Source organism: Harpia harpyja, chromosome Z (genome assembly GCF_026419915.1).
Source record: "Harpia harpyja isolate bHarHar1 chromosome Z, bHarHar1 primary haplotype, whole genome shotgun sequence".
Taxonomy (NCBI): Eukaryota; Metazoa; Chordata; class Aves; order Accipitriformes; family Accipitridae; genus Harpia; species Harpia harpyja.
In genome coordinates this window covers 38335046-38352510 of record NC_068969.1, presented here as the reverse complement: position 1 = coordinate 38352510, position 17465 = coordinate 38335046, and the positions used below count along the sequence as shown (strand labels likewise).

The following is a 17465-nucleotide window of genomic DNA, read 5'->3' as shown; positions in this document are numbered from 1 at the left end:
AATTTAAAGACCCATGGGGTTTTTTTTGTTTCAGTTGGATTTTTTGTGTGTTTGTTTTGTTGTTGATGTCCCAAATGGTCATGAAGTCATTAACGTAAGGCCTCTCCTGATCATTTCGCCATTAATGAAAACTAAAATGCTTGCTGCATTTTAATCACATGCTAACTTTCCTTTAAATAGATCCTATGCCTTTAGATAATCTTTGAGCACCTCTTAGCACACAGAGATTTGAGACAACAGCAGGTGGTCAAGAGTGCTGGCAGAGACAGTTCAAGGAGAAATGCCCTGCTGGGGCAAGGGAAGATTGAAGCTGTATCACAAGGCAGAATAGACTGACTTCATGGAGTTGGAACAGAGTTGTCTGAGGCCTGAACATGACGAAGTTGAAAGTACAGATAGGGAAGGCAAAACAGACAGGAGACTACAAAAGAACATGGTGGTTTCTTTCTTTTTTGAGCTTACTCCCTGGGTTTTTATGAGAGAAGTTATTAGAATGAGGAACACCGCTAGCAGTGAGTGTTTGAAATACTATAGTTTTTTTCACAGAGATGATTGATATAAATTGTTTTCTAGATTCAAAATACAGGTTGTCACTTACTGAGTATCTGTCTTCGACACCAGTTCCCCTGAAATTTCTCCGCCATTTCAAGCAGGTATCATTAAAAATTAATACATTATTGAAAGCTTCCTTTACTGTAGAGACAACAAAAAAAGGGAACAACTTATTACAAAAATTTCACCTTCAACTTAATTGAATATCAGTAGCTGAAAATAAAAAAAAAGGGTTTTATTTTAATTCTCTTCTGAGAAGGAGGTAGAATCTAATTTCTTTTTGAATGAACACACACAGTAAATAAAGCATGAACATTTTCCAGAGAAAATGGCTTTCAGAAAAACCCAAGCACGCTACTCGGGAAATCAAGAGGATTTATTTGTCCAGACTTAAGGAGGTTATAATGACAGAAAGATCCAGGGGTTCAGACCTTCTGATGGAAATAAAGTTATCATAGAACAATTTGTCACAGTTGATGCCCTTTAGGAAAAAGCATGTGAGAAAAAGCATTTTTGTGGATTCAAAAGCAATTATTTCTCAAGGTCTGTCTCATCAGAATTTGTATGTCAGAAGGCAAGCTTAGAGTTTCCACGACCATAATACTACAGAAGCCTGCTGGTGGAACATGCCTTCTCTACAATTACTGAAAAACTGCCAGAACACTGCTCATCACTGCTAAACATAGGAACATTATCTATAATGCTCACATCACTTAGATTAGTATCACACAGCTCAGCAATAGGGAATTCTCCCACAGGCAGAGAATCAGTTTTCAAGGCAAGGAATGGAAACCAGTAAGCACTGTACCATGGACTGAAACTCCGGCATGTAGCCAAGAATGCCACTGCACCAATCCCGCCTCAGCCAGAAGAAAAATCCTGAAGAAGCAAGTTTGCCAAATCTTTCTGAAGAGCACTTACTGCCACTCTTGTGTTTGCTCATAGATTCAATGGCCACAGTGAGCAGAAACAAAAACGTCTTGCAGGAAAAGAGGATGCTGATGGTGGCTACGTGTGTGTAGTCACCGTAAAGAATGATACAGTCTAGGAGACTGCCTGTTATTCTGTCTGCTAGACTCAAAACTGTCAACTCTGCAGCACAGTAAGTTCTTCTACAAGCACGGAGAATACAAAACACAACCTACCCTTTATTTGAACTGCTACTGTCACTGAGACAGTGATGTTTGTGGAAGAGATGGTAGTAATATTCACCACGTAGTTACTGCCAGAGTTGAGATCTAAACACACCTTTGGATTATCTTCACTTGTAGTGATGTTAAATATTGCATCTTCTGAGAACGTCTTCTCATCCCATCTTTGGCCCAGTATGTGAAACTATTGAAGGATTAACAAAAACAATGGTGCAATTGGTTGTGGCTCTCCCAAAATTCAGAATACTAGTTCAATTAAGCCTTGAGAACCTAGGATTACATCTGCTTTGGAATATCAGCTCAATCAAAAAAATAGGCTTGCAACTAAATGTTTTGGTGCAACAAGATGGTTTAATAAATTAGATCTTTAATTTCTTCTGGCTGTTAAAATTATGAGTATTTTTCATATATTTCTACAACAAATAGAAGGAATCTGTAACATGGACCCTACAAACACCTCCAACACAAATAGTAAGATGTAAGTAAATATTCTTTCTTGTTCACAGCACACAGATGGGAACTACACATGCTTGCTACTTTCTTTTTTCTAGTTTTTCCCCCTTGCCCTGCAGAACCAGTAGTAAGACTGAATGCCAAACAACAGTAAAAGACAAGCTTCCCTAAGATCGTCCCAGTGCAGTGAAAAAGAAACCTGTTGTTTGTACAAGATGAAGGGACAGACAAAATTTATCTAATTAAGCTCAAGGCAGTCCAGACTGTGTTCTGAACTTTACTGCATGCACCCTGTGCCTACATAGTCCTCAATTTTGACTATTCTGAAGTGTGTTGCAGATAGCTGAATTCAGGCAAAAACATGTGCACAGAGCACATTACACCAGAGATCCACAGCTTGCCAGTTACCACTGGGTACACGAAAAGTACTCATTTTAAACTGTTAGGGTAATTGGGAACTTGTTTTTTCCATCTCAGCAGTGCTCAATAAAAGCACTCAAACTAAAAATACATTGGTTTATAACACAGGAGGAGAAAGACAGGTTGTTTTCCAAAATTATCACCCAACCTTGAAACGTATTTTGCACATTAACCTGCCCACCCTGGAGATCCTAAATAATCCCCTTTTTTTCCCTATTTGTACATGCTCAAAAAAACCACCTTTCTTGGGATGTTGTCATTCGCAAAACATGGGAATTCTTATAATGTTGTTTTAGCTTTCAATAACGCTGACTGAACTATTTGTTTCTGAGAATTTACATCTTAACTTTTATTCTTATGTTTATAGATGGGGAAAAAAAAAGTAGTTACCAAGGTTGCTTTCAATTTCCACGAAAGACAGTTCTAAAATGTTCAAATATAAGATGATTGAATCTCTTGAGCAAGGCACAGTATTTCAGTATACCTTGCATTTCTAAAACAAGTTACATCCAGGATCTGCAAGTGCTACACTGTTCACTTGACACCTTTGCATCACATAGGGACAGAGCCCAAGTTTTGCAATGTTTTCTATGTCAAGGTGACCTTGAGCTCTGCAATGGAATTTCACTAGAACATAAATTTGTGCTGAAATGCTTCTTACAGTTTCAAGCAGATGTTTAGGTGATTAACTGGAATGGGAACCCCGACAACTTTTGAGTGTTTCACCTAACTTGAGGACAGGGATTTGTTTCTTTCCTAACCCAGCCACCTTTAGGTTTCTAGGCAGTTCACTGGGAAGGAGTCAAATTACCATACAAACAAAACACACAAGGCAAATCTCCACCAGAATTAACCAGGACAAGCTACTCCCAATCTCAAATGCTGCCCCACTTACTGTGTACGTTTCCCTCATTCCCAGTCTTCCAGTTTTCCTTTGCCACTTCACACATGTTTCATTGAATATGGACAGATTACTGAATAATTCCTCTTCTGTGAGCAAAAACATGGACACAGAATGAAAAGTTATTATTTCTCATGCAAATCTTAATCTATTTGGAGCGATTTTTTATCCCCCCCCCCTTTTTTTTTTTCAAACGGGAAAAATACAACAAGGTAGGCAGAAGGAAGTTAGTAGTTTCCCTTAACTGTGTTGGCTCCTAAAATTAAAATACAAGCTAACTGAAGAAGCATGTTTTGAGCCAATGAGTGTGCACAGCCAGCATTATGTAAACTACCATGACTAATGAAAACAAAATACTTTGCTAGGCCTGCATTTTAACGTAGAACAATTTCAATTCTAATGACTTTACAGATCTTGAAGAGGACATTAAAACTACGTTACAGCTTCCTGACAGCAAACAAACAAGCTCATTAACTCCATCAAACTGCTGATATGTCCCTATATATAAAAACATACATATACAACAGCATTGCTTCTTACACAAGGATCTTCAGTATATACTGTACTAAAGACTAGAATCTTTCACACTGGGTGACCAATCCAGGCAAAACAGCCAATAAGAAAAGACATTTTGCTCTGCTTTGGATGCTCCTCCAGGTCATAATACATTAAACTTGTACCATGCATTGGTATTCCTGTATTCCTGGTCAAAGTCTTTCATTAAAGTGTGCTTATGACAATATTACACCACCAAAAATGAAGAGCAATAAACAGTGCTCCAGTTCCACTACTTTTGCCATCATTCTACACTCTCCTTGATCTTGGGTGCCAGCATCTGGATCTTGTGACATGCAACGGTCTGTCTTCTAAACAATGAGCCACTCACAAATCACCTTGAAGAATTTGTAGACCATCGGATCTCATTGATTAGAAGTCTCATTAAACTGCAAATAAAAAAGTCAAGGAGATTTAAAAGAGCTGTCTGTAAGAAAAAGAGGCTACCAATAAGCCAACAAACTTAGGAAAAAATGCTCTTCTGAATACAACAGCCTGCATGAAAGCGTTTTAGGAAAGCTTCTGTGTTAGATTGGAAAAGAGCTTTTTCATAGCTGAATGTTTTGGTTATTTGTTTGGGTTGCTTTTTAAAAGGTGTCAACATTTTTTCTTTGTTTTATAGAAAATAAAATTAAGTAACACAATCACAGTAAAACACTTTCCAGAACAAACCCTAGACTAAAAGAATGAAGCCCACGGAACTAAGCATGTAGGGAGTACAGTTGTAGCAACCAGCGATACATCCCTCGACATACCTGTGTTAATTTATACACTTTTAAAAGTTGGCTTATGCCTCAGAGAAAAAGCACAGCCAGGAAGATCAACTCATCCGTTCTTTTTTTAGGCAGTTCTCTCACTGCTGTCATCAGACACAGAGCAGTTGCCTTCACATGACAAGATAATCAAGTATCCTCCCAGAGCTAAGAACAAAGCTCCTTCTGGTCACAACTCAGATTGACAGTGAATGTATTTGCTCTTCTTCTTTCCTTCACCAGCCTTCACATAGTCACTCCTTTGTCCTACTACCATATTTTCTTATTACATTCACTACATGACCAAGGTCATACAAATCCAAGCTCATATAGATTCTAAGCTGAAAAGCCCTTAGTAACTGTTGAAAAAATGAAGGGGATTTATAGGACAGCCTTGATAGATATTTCAGAAATATTCACACAATAGTTGGTGTAATGCCCTGCTGTAAAAGCAAGCATAGCTCAGAGCACTCCTCGTCCGTATGTAAACTGCATTACCATTTCACAGGGGCCCCCTTGGAGCACACTGACATGAAGCTGTTGCTGAAATAAATGAATACATCGATAGTCTCTAAAATTCCTATATGTAGGCAATTATTTAGAACTAAAGTGTAACTGTTTATGTATTTTGCAGCACTTTATTTTTCCTTTTCTTTTTTTGATTATTAAAACCGTCATAAAACTGTTTTCTAATGGTATCTCCCTCTCCACATATTCAACATAGATGCCTCTCACTAGACCAGTTTATCTCCCAACTAATTTTGATTCTCCCATTCCAAACTGTCGTTAAACATGAAAATGCTATTGAAAGCTTCTTCTACACAACAAAATGAGATTAATCTGCATGTCCTCTAAAACAAATTTCCTTACAAATGGCTGTGTGATTAATTGTATTTAAGTGCTGCTTATTATTATGTTTCACAGTAATGTCTAGAAACTCCTCAGTATTAAGACTTCGGTACCAACACAGAGCAAAACAGTATGTTCAGTTGTTGTATTCTTTAAATCAGATACATTTTTATTAAAAGACCAGACGGCAAATATGACTCATTAGAGCACGGCCAAAGGGAAAATGTTTGCATATCCATGAGATCTGAATTAAAATGCGTTAACAAGAAAAAAAAAAAAAGTAATGGCTGAGATTGCTCAGCAAGAAAATCAGACACTTGATTCATAAGTTTATAAAATCCACAGTAAAAAAATAAAGCAAAATAAAGCAGCAAACAACAAAAAAGTGATTATGCCAGGTATTCAGGCAAGGAAAGAAATCTTGCACAGTGGCCTCCTTGGAAGGAAGAAGGCAGAACTAGTAGCGATTTTTTCTGTAACTAGATGGATTTTTCTGTCATGCTTTCTGAACTTTCAGAAGGACAAGGCCACCATGCAATTACCATACATCCACAGAATACTTGGCGGACTTTTCCTCAAAAGTTTCCACTCTAAATGGGTAGGAGTGAAAGAAGATGAAAAGCTGTAACATGCACAGAGTGAACACCACAACGAAGTCCTGGGCTTTCTGAGGAGACTGCTTTTCCTCCCTTCCTTACTGATCACATGCTCTTTGTTTGGATAACCAAACGTACAGTAAGTGCTTGGTTTAACAGTAGCCTAAACACAGTATCCAGTATCAGCACAAAGGTATCTCTGAAAAAACTATTCTCACACCTAGAGAGAAACAGGATCCCTGACAGATTAGTTCTCCTGTGAAATCTAACAGTGCCAGTGACTTCCAGACCTTGGGAACTCCCAACGTGAAACACACTATATGTGCCTGGCCTCAGTGTGATGTCTTAGCAGACAGTGACATCCAGGTCTTCAACATCTGATTTTGATCAACAGCTTTCAGTCAGACTCACAAATGAGATGGGAGAAGCGAAGACCCTCAACCTCCGCATCCTTAAGCACTAGAAATTTCAACTTGTGATTAACCGAGAAGGCCACTGGACGCCACTGCTGCTCCACTGACCTCCAGGTTACCCTTCCCATCTCCTTCCCATCCCAAGGTAAAGGGTCCTACAAATGACATGCATATGCCTGGAGACCCAAACAGAAGGGTGGAAAAATATCCTGGAGGAGTCAAATACTGAAAGGCAAATCTGGGAAAGGGTAGAGATATGCAAATAGCACCTGGCTGTTAGCAGCCAGGAAACACGGGTGCTGGTAAACAAAACACAAATGGGAGAATGCAAAAAGTGAGTAACAAAGTGATTCAACAGTGCCAGTGAGCAACGGAGGGGGAGAAATCATGCAAAGAAAGCCAAAGAAACTAATTCTAAGAAGGAAAACAAGGAGTGAAGGTCTCAGTCTTCTTTACTCCACTTTTAAAAACTCTGCTAGGAAAGAGGGCCTCTCTCTGTGCTTGAGTGTGTGGGAAAATCTTCACAGTAATCACAGCCAGTGCATAAGTGCTTGTACCGTAATGCTCTTCTGCCTTAACCATGTGCTGGGAAGAGCAACCTTAATCCTTTGCTTATCAGCCTCTGCAAGTTCAGGTCCCAGTACTCAGTGTTATTATTTGCTGATTTAAAAACAAAAAAACCAAACCTAACACACAGACAACTCGCATGTCTAAACAGTCACTAAAACCACATGACTTCTTCTACATACACAATTGACTAGTTCTCCGTTGAAAGAGCACTTGACTACCACTGACCTCAGCTCAAGATACATCTTAGCAGTGAAGTATTTTTGAACTTCCATGAAAAAAACAGTATTTACCAGAAAGCAGATAGAACCAGCTCCAATCTAACATTTCATCTTCTGCAAGTAGCCACAAGAGCATCCACACGTGCAAATTCACTTAGAGCTCTTCCCACCAATCCCCACACATACACACAATTTAGGGGAAAGAAAACAAATCCAAATATTAGCTTTTTTTATACGTTTTGCCTGTTCACTTCTGTGAAAAGTGTGAACGATGCTGCAAATGCCATCTGCTGCTAACATGCACCACACATACGTTCAGACACAGAAATTAAACAGCAAACAACATTTCAAAGAGAACTTCTGCTCAACCTGTTTCAAGGCACCTGTTCCACAGTGTACAGGCAAACTCCTCTTGCACAGCAGCTTTCACAAGTATATATGGAATTTATTTTACAAAGATGTATTATACCTTTTAGGGTAGCATGGTAAGTTTTTATGAGTTTTTCACATTTTGAGTAACATTCTTGCTTCCAGTTTAACTAGGATTGCAAAATTTCAGCAGGTTTTCACCTTCAGCCCCAAACTTTCCACAGAGGGAATTCACAAAGAAACAGCAAAGCTGTAGGCACGGTCATGCAGGAAGGAGCAGGCAGATAGCTAATGATTTACTACTTCCTTTGGTCTAAAAATGTTACTGGGAGACAATCAGGAGCAGAGTAATTCATGTATTGAACCAGACTGACAAGAACACAAGAGACGCAATAGTGAGCATACTTACAAAAGAAATATGTATCAATCAAGGGTGTCAGACTAGACAGGATTAGATGGGCTGGGATTAGAAATGCACATGATCTACTCCCCAGCTGAAAGAGGTTCCTGGGACTGGAGCCTGGTATTTGCCATTGCGAACTGGGTGATTACTAATTCAGTTTCAAACAAACAAAGAAAAGCCTCAACAGCCCTCCAAAAAGTGACACTTTTAATTGTCACTGGGTTGCATCGCTTTGATCTAAGAAGTAGCACCTCCCATAACACAGACTCCACCTGTGTTTCTCCAGATAATTAAAGAAATTACCAGATTACCAGATGTCTGAATTTAACATATCAAATTAGGCCTTTAGAAGAACTCAGGCCAATCAGATCCTTTCCAGTGATGACTGTAATTATCCTAATTGTTTGATGGGGTTCTTATTCCTACAGAACCATGGGTTTTAAATCAATGCCCACAGATGTGAGCTCATAACTGTTGACATGAATTATTTACACGTGGCTGGGAATACCAACTAGGAGAGTGACAGTTAACCCATTCATTGTTGCGTGGAAATCGCTGATGCTGCCACGACAGAAACATTCCATCTGCCTTTCTGTACCATCTCTTATTGTACAGGTGGAAATGTAAAAAATGAGATCCCAGAGAATTCTAGCTAGAGGGGAAATCAGTCATTGGTAGTAGGGATAAAGCATAGGAGAAGAAGGGAAAGTGAAAGCAAAGGGATTAAAAAGAGTGTAACCAGACCCTCTCAGTTGCATGGAAATTATCTTTGCTATAGTTCTACAGTTAAATGATACCTGCAGGATGATCCTGCTCTGTTTATTCCAGACTGGATTCAGATTTTGCTTTTGTTTTGTTTCAGGGTTTTTCTGCATTATGAAAGTATTCTTTTCCTCTTCTGCAGTGTTTTAAAGTGCAGTGCAGACAGTCTGCTATGCCCTCTTTGGACTGATTCACCAAACTGCTCTTCCCTCTAAACCTTCAAATCTCTGAAGCATGTATTTAGCAAGTATCCTCCATCCTCTTCAGCCGTTAGGATTTTCAGTGTTGGCGTACAACACCCATTTTCTGGGAAATGACTCAAAAACAACTAACACCTTATTGTCTTGATGCTTTGAAAGTACTCCTCACTACTGTAATACCCAAGTTCCACATGATTATCTCAAAATCTCCAGAGGTCAAGACGTGCAGCTAAACTCCATTTGTGGATGGGGAGTCACAACAGAAAAAATGAAGCATTCTGAAACAGAAAATTAACCTTTAGTGAAAGATGGACAGTCCACGCTGCATTTCGTAAGAGGTAATGTAAAAAAGAGCATGCACACAAAAGGTTATGACACAGAAGCTCCAAGATCAGGATCAGATGGAATGTGCACTGGTGTAAAGGCTGATTTTTTCCCTACTTGAGTTCCAGGTTCACAACACATTGGGACTGGATCATCTTTTCCTCTATACACCATGCACGCAAAGCCTACAATCCGCTGACAGCCATTACTGCCTAACACTACTTTGGAAGGCTCTCACAACTGACCAGTAAGATTGAAGGGAAACAGAGGCCAATTTTCCCTTTTGGCTACAACAGCTATTTCCCACTGCCTGGGTTTTGGAACGCTTTACCAATAATGCACATTACCTTTCCATGCAGGTCAGATTCACTCCCTCCTCCAGCCTTTTTACATATCCACGGACTTTTCCCACCCATGTGCAGCAGCTGCTTCTTTTGCAAGGACAGTATTTCACTTAATACATCAAAAAACACTTTAATAAATCCATTTCTGATAACGTAGCAAATAGTGGTACTGGAGACTTATTTAAATACTGAGAAGTTATTCTTTAATGCAGACTTGTATTTTCTTTTCCTTGGATAAAAATAAGGAAATTGGACAAACTGTTTGTCTGTGTTAAGGCACCATATTGTTGCTACCCACACCAACAGATGCTAAACACACTGAATGCTAACAATCTCCAAAGAAAGCAGACATGGAAAAGTTTTCTAGAGAAGGAATTTTCCAGGATCGGAATAACGAGCAGCAGCCAACCCAGCCTACATGCTTATAGCTGGGGCTAGAGACAATTGTTACAGAAAGGATAGATCAGATACTGTGAAAAAGCTCTCCGTGACAAGGATATCTCTAGGACTTGGGACTGGGAAACTGGAAAAAGCTTGATGAATAGTACAAGGCAGGACTCTGCGAACAGGATGAAGAGAACTGCAGGAAGTAAAGGGACTATCTCCCTCCAAAATATCCCTAACGATTGTCCAATCAACATAGAAAACTGCATCACACACTGCCCCTTTTGTGCATGAACTGACCCCTTCATAACTGTGAAGAACATCAGAAAAAGTACCAAAACAATTTTTAGAGATGCACATGGTATTAAGAGCAAGGCAACCCCATCACCATAATTCATCTTAACTTTCCCTGGATGCCCAAGAAACAAGTACTCAAAAGTTAACCTCTCTGTGTGTGTATGTGTGTACATGCATGCACATACACAATCTACATATACTGTAAGGGGAAAAGATTTTAATTCAGTGTCTATGTTAGCCCTTCCTGACCTTTTACTATTAAACATTTGTATCCAAGCTCAGCAAAAGACAAAACGAACTCATTTACAGATTTTCATTTCAGACACCCCCCAGTTCCTCTCCCTGCCCTTCATGGACTCGTTGAAGGCACATGACACACATTGCACGCTGTGCGATTTGCAAGTGCAGATTTAGGAATAAGCATCTCGGACAGATAGCCAAGGCACAAATCACCTTTTTTCTGGCCTTCTTATGGCCACAATAAATAAAAAAAACCCCTTACTTGTGCGATCCACTCAAAAAGAAATACATGAGTGGGCGGGCTTCATTTTATAATTTTTACTTTAATAAAAAAATGCAACTATAATTCTTATGAATTCTTAAGATCACATACATCTGAAAGGCATCATTACTGAAACAGAAATTTCATTTCCTTTGAAAGTCATTTGTTACCTCTAATAAGTGTGAAAAATGTAGAAGTTAAGCTGAAGACCTTTGTACTAATCTCCTATTCTTTTTTTTTTTTTTTCTCTCCAAAGGAGCCTGGACTAGTTAGGCCATTTTTTAAAGTTTTTTCTTCCATTCTACTTGACCATAACTCTAACTTTTTTGGCCCTCTGTTCCAACAGCTAGAGATGGCATCTGCATTTCTGCCTCTGGCAAAGCTCTTGCTGAAATCCACGGTAATCCCGTGAGTGCAGTCTGCAGGTTCAGGCCCATCAAAGCTTCAGAGTGCTCAAGACAGAACTCTCGGCATAGCAAAGACTGACACACCTGATCAACTTAGCCACTCTACACAATGCTGGCTTCAAAACCAATTCAGAAAGTACAGCTATACAAATTGCCTAAATGAAATACAAATTATGACTTCAAATAACAGCAGTTCCATTTTTATTAGGGCACTATAAAAAGTGAGAGAACTGCTTTTCTGCATGCTCCTTTTATTTGATGTCACGTTTTATATTCGCAGTGAATGCTCAAGACATCAAGTGAGGCAAGAGAGGCATCAAGTGGCAACTCTTTGTGTAAAGGCTTGGTCCATGAAGTGGTAGCAGCCAAAGACACACTTCCAATCCTTTGAAAAACATGTGGATGTTACAGAGCTAGAGGAACATTACCATCTGCAAAAGACAGCATTGCAACTTAAGAGCAAAAGACGGACAGTCATAGAGCTATCTTGTGACAACTCTTTCTAAGGACACAGAAGAACACTAAGGAGCACAATAGCCACAGTCCGAAACATCTGCTATTTTTTGGCTATTATTAAAATGTCAGTACATCCTGTCTCCAAGCCCACAGTATGACACCATCTTCGTTACAGATCTCCCTCCTCCGGACTCATCCTTTTATAAGAAAATCCTTCTGGACTGAAATTCTGGACTGAAATTCAGACAACTAGATTGTAACAGTCTTTCAGGATAGGAGAGATGGTGTGTGGTGCTGGATTGTTGCATGCTGCCTCTGGAGCCTGCGGCTGGTATATTTGGTGCAACCCACGCCCTTGGTCCGCAGGCTGAAGATGTTGGTCTTGAAGAAATTGCTGGGCGCCAGTTCAAGTTCCATCACTGTTGCACTTGGCTCAGTTTCAAAGTCCATCCTTCAGTCATTTGGGTAATTCTTACTGTAATACCCTTGATATGGCATATAGCCACTATAGATGTAACGACATACATTGGCAGGTTATTTAGCAGTTAAATATCATACAGCCTAATTCACTGGCTATTCTCTCCCAAAATCAAATCTCCTTGAGATACACATCGAACCTCCCCATCCTTCTGCATCACCCACCATGTGCAGCCAGGTCCCTGAGCAAAAGCAATCCCTTGATGGATTTGTCTCTGCTTGAGGCAGGACTAACCCAGACCGTCTTCCCTACCATACTCCTCATGCGCACTACAGGGACTTTATCCCCTTCTACAGTATGTGGAAGTCTTGGTTGGGTGGGGCCAGCCCAATTGGCAGATCCTCTAGTATTAACTAACCAGGTGGCTTTTGCTAAATGTGTATCCCAATGTTTGAAAGTTCCACCCCACACTGCTCTCAGTGTAGTTTTCAGCAATCCATTGTATCGTTCGATTTTTCCGGAGGCATAATAGGGGATGTGATATACCCACTCAGTGCCATGCTCTTTGGCCCAGGTGTCTATGAGGTTGTTTCAGAAGTGAGTCCTGTCATCCCAACTCGATTCTTTCTGGGGTGCCATGTCACCATAAAACTTCTTCTTCAAGGCCCAGGATAGTGTTCTGGGCAGTGGTGTGGGGCACAGGAATGTGTTTCCAGCCATCCAGTGGTTGTTTCCACCATTGTAAGCACATGGCGCTTTCCTTGGCAGGTTCGTGGGAGTGTGATACAGTCAATCTGCCAGGCCTCTCCATATTTATATTTCAGCCATCACCCTCCATACGACAGGGGTTTTAGCTGCTTGGCTTGCTTAATTGCAGCACGTTTCACATTCATGGATAACCTGCGCAACAATGTCCATGGTCAAGTCCACCCCTCGATCCAGAGCCCATCTATATCTCTTCCCTGATGACCTGAGGTATCATGGGCCCACCGAGACATAAATAGCCCACTTATGTTGCCAGGCCAGATCCACCTGAGACACTTCAATTTTGGCGGCCTGATCTGCCTGTTGATTATTTTGATGCTCTTCAGTGGCCTGACTCTTGGGTACATGAGCATCTACGTGACGTACTTTTACCACTAGCTTCTCTATCCGAACAGCAATATCTTGCCACAGCGCGGCAGCCCAGGTGGGTTTACCTCTGCACTGACAGTTGCTCTTCTTCCATTGCTGTAGCCACCCCCACAGGGCATTTGCCACCATCCATGAGTCAGTATAGACATAGAACACTGGCCACTTCTCTCTTTCAGCAATGTCTAAAGCTAGCTGGATGGCTTTCACTTCTGCACTTCACTTCTGACTTGATTCACCTTCTCCTTCAGCAGTTTCTGCGACTAGTCGTATAGGACTCCATACAGCAGCCTTCCACCTCTGATGTTTTCCCACAATGCAACAGGACCCATCAATAAACAGGGCATATTGCCCCTCATTTTCTGACAGCTTGGAGCCTCTTCAGCACACATCACCTCCTCCTCTGGCGACATTCCAAAATCTTTGCCTTCTGGCCAGTCCGTGATCACTTCCACAATTCCTGGGCAACTGGGGTTTCCTATGCGAGCCCGTTGTGTGATCAGTGCAATCCACTTACTCCACGTGGCATCAGTCGCGTGATGTGTAGAGGAGACCCTCCCTTTGAACATCCAGCACCGGCAGTCGGGGTGCTAAGAGGAGCTGTGTTTCAGTACCAACCACTTCTGAGGTGGCTCGAACTCCTTCATATGCTGCCAATATGTCTTTTTCAGTTGGAGTATAGCGAGCCTCGGATCCTCGATATCCTTAACTCCAAAACCCCAGGGGTCGGCCTCGGGTCTCCCCAGGTGCTTTCTGCCAGAGGCTCCAGGTAGGGCCATTCTCCCCAGCTGCGGTACAGAGCACATTTTTAACACCTTGTCCTGCTCGGACTGGCCCAACGGTTACTGCATGAACAATCTCCCGCTTAATTTGTTCAAAGGCTTGTTGTTGTTCAGGGCCCCTTTTAAAATCATTCTTCTTCAGGTAACTTGATAGAGAGAGCTTACAGTTAGACTGTAATTTGGAATATGCATTCTCCAAAAGCCCACAACACCTAAGAAAGCCTGTGTTTCCTTTTTATTAGTCGGTGGGGACATAGCTGCTATTTTGTTAATCACATCCACGGGGATCTGATAACACCTGTCTTGCCATTTTATTCCTAAAAACTGGATCTCCCGTTCAGGTACCTTGACCTTACTTTGTTTTATGGCAAAACCAGCCTTCAAAAGGATTTGGATTATTTTCTTCCCTTTCTCAAAAACTTCTTCTGCCGTGTTGCCCCATACGATGATGTCATCAATGTATTGCAGGTGTTCTGGAGCCTCACATTTTTCCAGTGCAGCCTGGATCAATCCATGGCAAATAGTGGGGCTGTGTTTCCACCCCTGGGGCAGTCGATTCCAGGTGTACTGGATGCCCCTCCAAGTGAAAGCAAACTGTGGCCTGTGCTCTGCTGCCAAAGGGATTGAGAAAAATGCACTAGCAATGCCAATTGTGGCATACCGCTTAGCTGCCTTTGATTCCAGTTCACATTGAAGCTCTAACATATCTGGCACAGCAGGGCTCAGTGGCGGCGCGACTTCATTCAGCCCACGATAATCTACTGTTAGTCTCCATTCCCCATTAGATTTCCGCACGGGCCATATGGGACTACTAAAGGGTGAGTGAGTCTTGCTGATCACTCCTTGGCCCTCCAATTGGCAAATCAGCTTATGGATGGGGATCAGGGAGTCTCGGTTGGTGCAATATTGCCGCCGGTGCACCATCATGGTAGCAATTGGCACCTGTTGTTCTTCAACCTTCAGCAACCCCACAACCGAAGGGTCCTCAGAGAGGCTGGGCAGGGTAGACAGCTGTTCAATCTCCTCCGTCTCCAATGCAGCTATACCAAAGGCCCAACGGTACCCTTTTGGGCCCTTGAAATACCCCCTCCTGAGGTAGTCTATGCCAAGGATGCACGGGGCCTCTGGGCCAGTTGCAATGGGGTGTTTATGCCACTCATTCCCAGTTAGACTCACTTCAGCTTCCAATACGGTTAGCTCTTGGGATCCCCCTGTCACACCAGAGATACAGATGGGTTCTGCCCCTTTATAACTTGATGGCATTAGGGTACATTGTGCACCAGTGTCTACTAGAGCCTTATATTCCTGTGGGTCTGATGTGCCAGGCCATCGAATCCACACCGTCCAGTAGACTCAGTTGTCCCTTTCCTCCACCTGGCTGGAGGCAGGGCCCCTCTAATCCTGGTCAGAGTATCTGTTACTCACTTTTTGCAAACGTGAATCAGAAGTCCCTTCAAGAGGATCAAAAATGAGATCAGCCCTTCTACTCTTTCTGGGGGACTGCTTGTGGGAAACTGGAGCGGCATTTTTCTAAGAAGAATCCTCTTTTCTGATTGCTTTTCCTCACAACTCACATACCCGTGCATCTAGGATTGAGGTAGGTTCTCCATCCCGCTTCCTCATGTCCTCTCCATGGTCACACAGGTAAAACCACAGGTTAGCCCATAATGTGTACTTTCTATCTCCTCTCTCTTGGGCAGAGGAATGCTTAGTCCTAATAGCTGCGATGCGGGCCTGTACAGGTGGGGAGGAGGACATATCCACTTTGAATTGCTGGAACTCTCGGGACAATTCCTCTACAGCCGAGACACAGGCCCATACAGAGGAAGAGAGAATTCCTTCGTATTGCCAGAGTTGGACACCCAGTTCATCCACAGCCTTCTTTCCAGGACATTACTGCCAATGAGTTGGCATAGGCTGGTGGTGCACTTCGTAGAAACTTCTGCCACATGGGTTGTGTGCATTGGACTTCATCTGGATCTGCGGGTGACTGCGCATTTTCTGGATCATTATAAATCACCTCCAGCACGGCTAATTCCCTCAGGTACTGGATACCTCTCTCCATAGTGGTCCACTTGCCTTGGTGACATGTAACTTCATCCTTGAAGGGGTATCTTTCCTTCACACCTGACAGAAATTGCCTCCAGAGGCTGAGGACTTGTGTTTTTCTCCCAATTGCCTTGTCAATGCCCCCTTCCCTAGACAGGGATCCCAGTTGCTTGGTTTCCTACCCTCTCATTCCAAACTACTGGCCCCATTATCCCAGCATCGGAGCAGCCAGGTAACAATGTGCTCACCTGGGTGGCGGCCAAACTCTTTTTGCACATCGTGCAACTCACTCAGGGATAGAGATTGGGTGATTATTTCAGGTTCTGCCTCTTCCTCCTGTTCTCGTGATGACCCTGGTTCACTTTCATCCCTCACTAAGTGAACTGATTTCTTTGGGTGTTTCTTCTTCTGTATAAGGGCGATTGATACTGGCACAGGTTGGTTCTCTGGTTCAGCTGCAGTACCTGTCGCCAGGGTTGGGGTAGCTGCAGTGCCTGTCACCAGGGTTGGGGTAGCCACACTGCCTGTTGCTCTGTTTTCCCTCTCTTCCCCCTGAGGGTGCTGCCTAATATCAAGCAGTGTTTGGTAGATATTGGCCAGGGCCCAGAACAGGGCGGTAAGTTGTGTGTCTCTGAAATAGCCACAGCATTTTCCTTTCAAATATTCTACCACTTCATGAGGGTTCTGTGGTTGTTCAGGAGTGAACTTCCAAGCCACTGGAGGTGAGAAGTTCTCTAGACACCTGCCCATATCCTCCCACATGCCATGCCACCCATGCATATCCAGCCTTGGGGCAGATCTCCGGGTGGTATTCTTAAAGAACTTTTTTGTAGCCCTAAACAAGACTTGAAACATATTCAGGAGACATAGCACCAACAGCATGCTGGCTTGCGCATCCCAAGAATATTCAAAATTCTCAAAAGCTGCTGTAATTAGCCGGAAGGAGAGAAGGGAGGTGAATGAATGGGGGGAAGTATCCCCCCCTGACTTCCCCATAGATTGGGTGTGATTACCAATGAATTCTGATAGAAGGCACCCGAAGTATGGAAATGATATCACCGCTGCATGCAGATACCAGCTTAACCTCATGACCAGTGATGTAATCATTTCATAAGCTGACATTACCCAGTATAGCAAAATGATAATCCTGATCCCTCTCCCAGAGGTGATATTGCAGGGAATACACAGAGCATATAAGAACTTACAC

At 42.2% G+C, this 17465-nt stretch overlaps 1 protein-coding gene across 6 annotated transcripts in view; it reads right to left on the bottom strand.

Annotated features, from left to right (window-relative positions):
- SUSD1 (sushi domain containing 1) overlaps positions 1–17465 on the bottom strand; it is an 83431-nt gene that overhangs the window by 54074 nt on the left and 11892 nt on the right. For 4 of the 6 annotated variants that reach the window (XR_008233436.1, XR_008233437.1, XM_052776476.1 and 1 more), the window contains exons 8-10: positions 3421–3566; positions 1698–1887; positions 599–693 (exon numbers count right to left, since the gene is read on the bottom strand). Coding sequence is in view for 4 of the 6 variants with exons in the window: in XM_052776476.1 (XP_052632436.1) it covers positions 599–693; positions 1698–1887; positions 3421–3566 (431 nt within the window). In the remaining 2 variants the exon portion in view is untranslated. The remainder of the gene's footprint in view (positions 1–598; positions 694–1697; positions 1888–3420; positions 3567–17465) is intronic. The other 2 variants (XM_052776474.1, XM_052776475.1) reach the window with 1 other exon arrangement.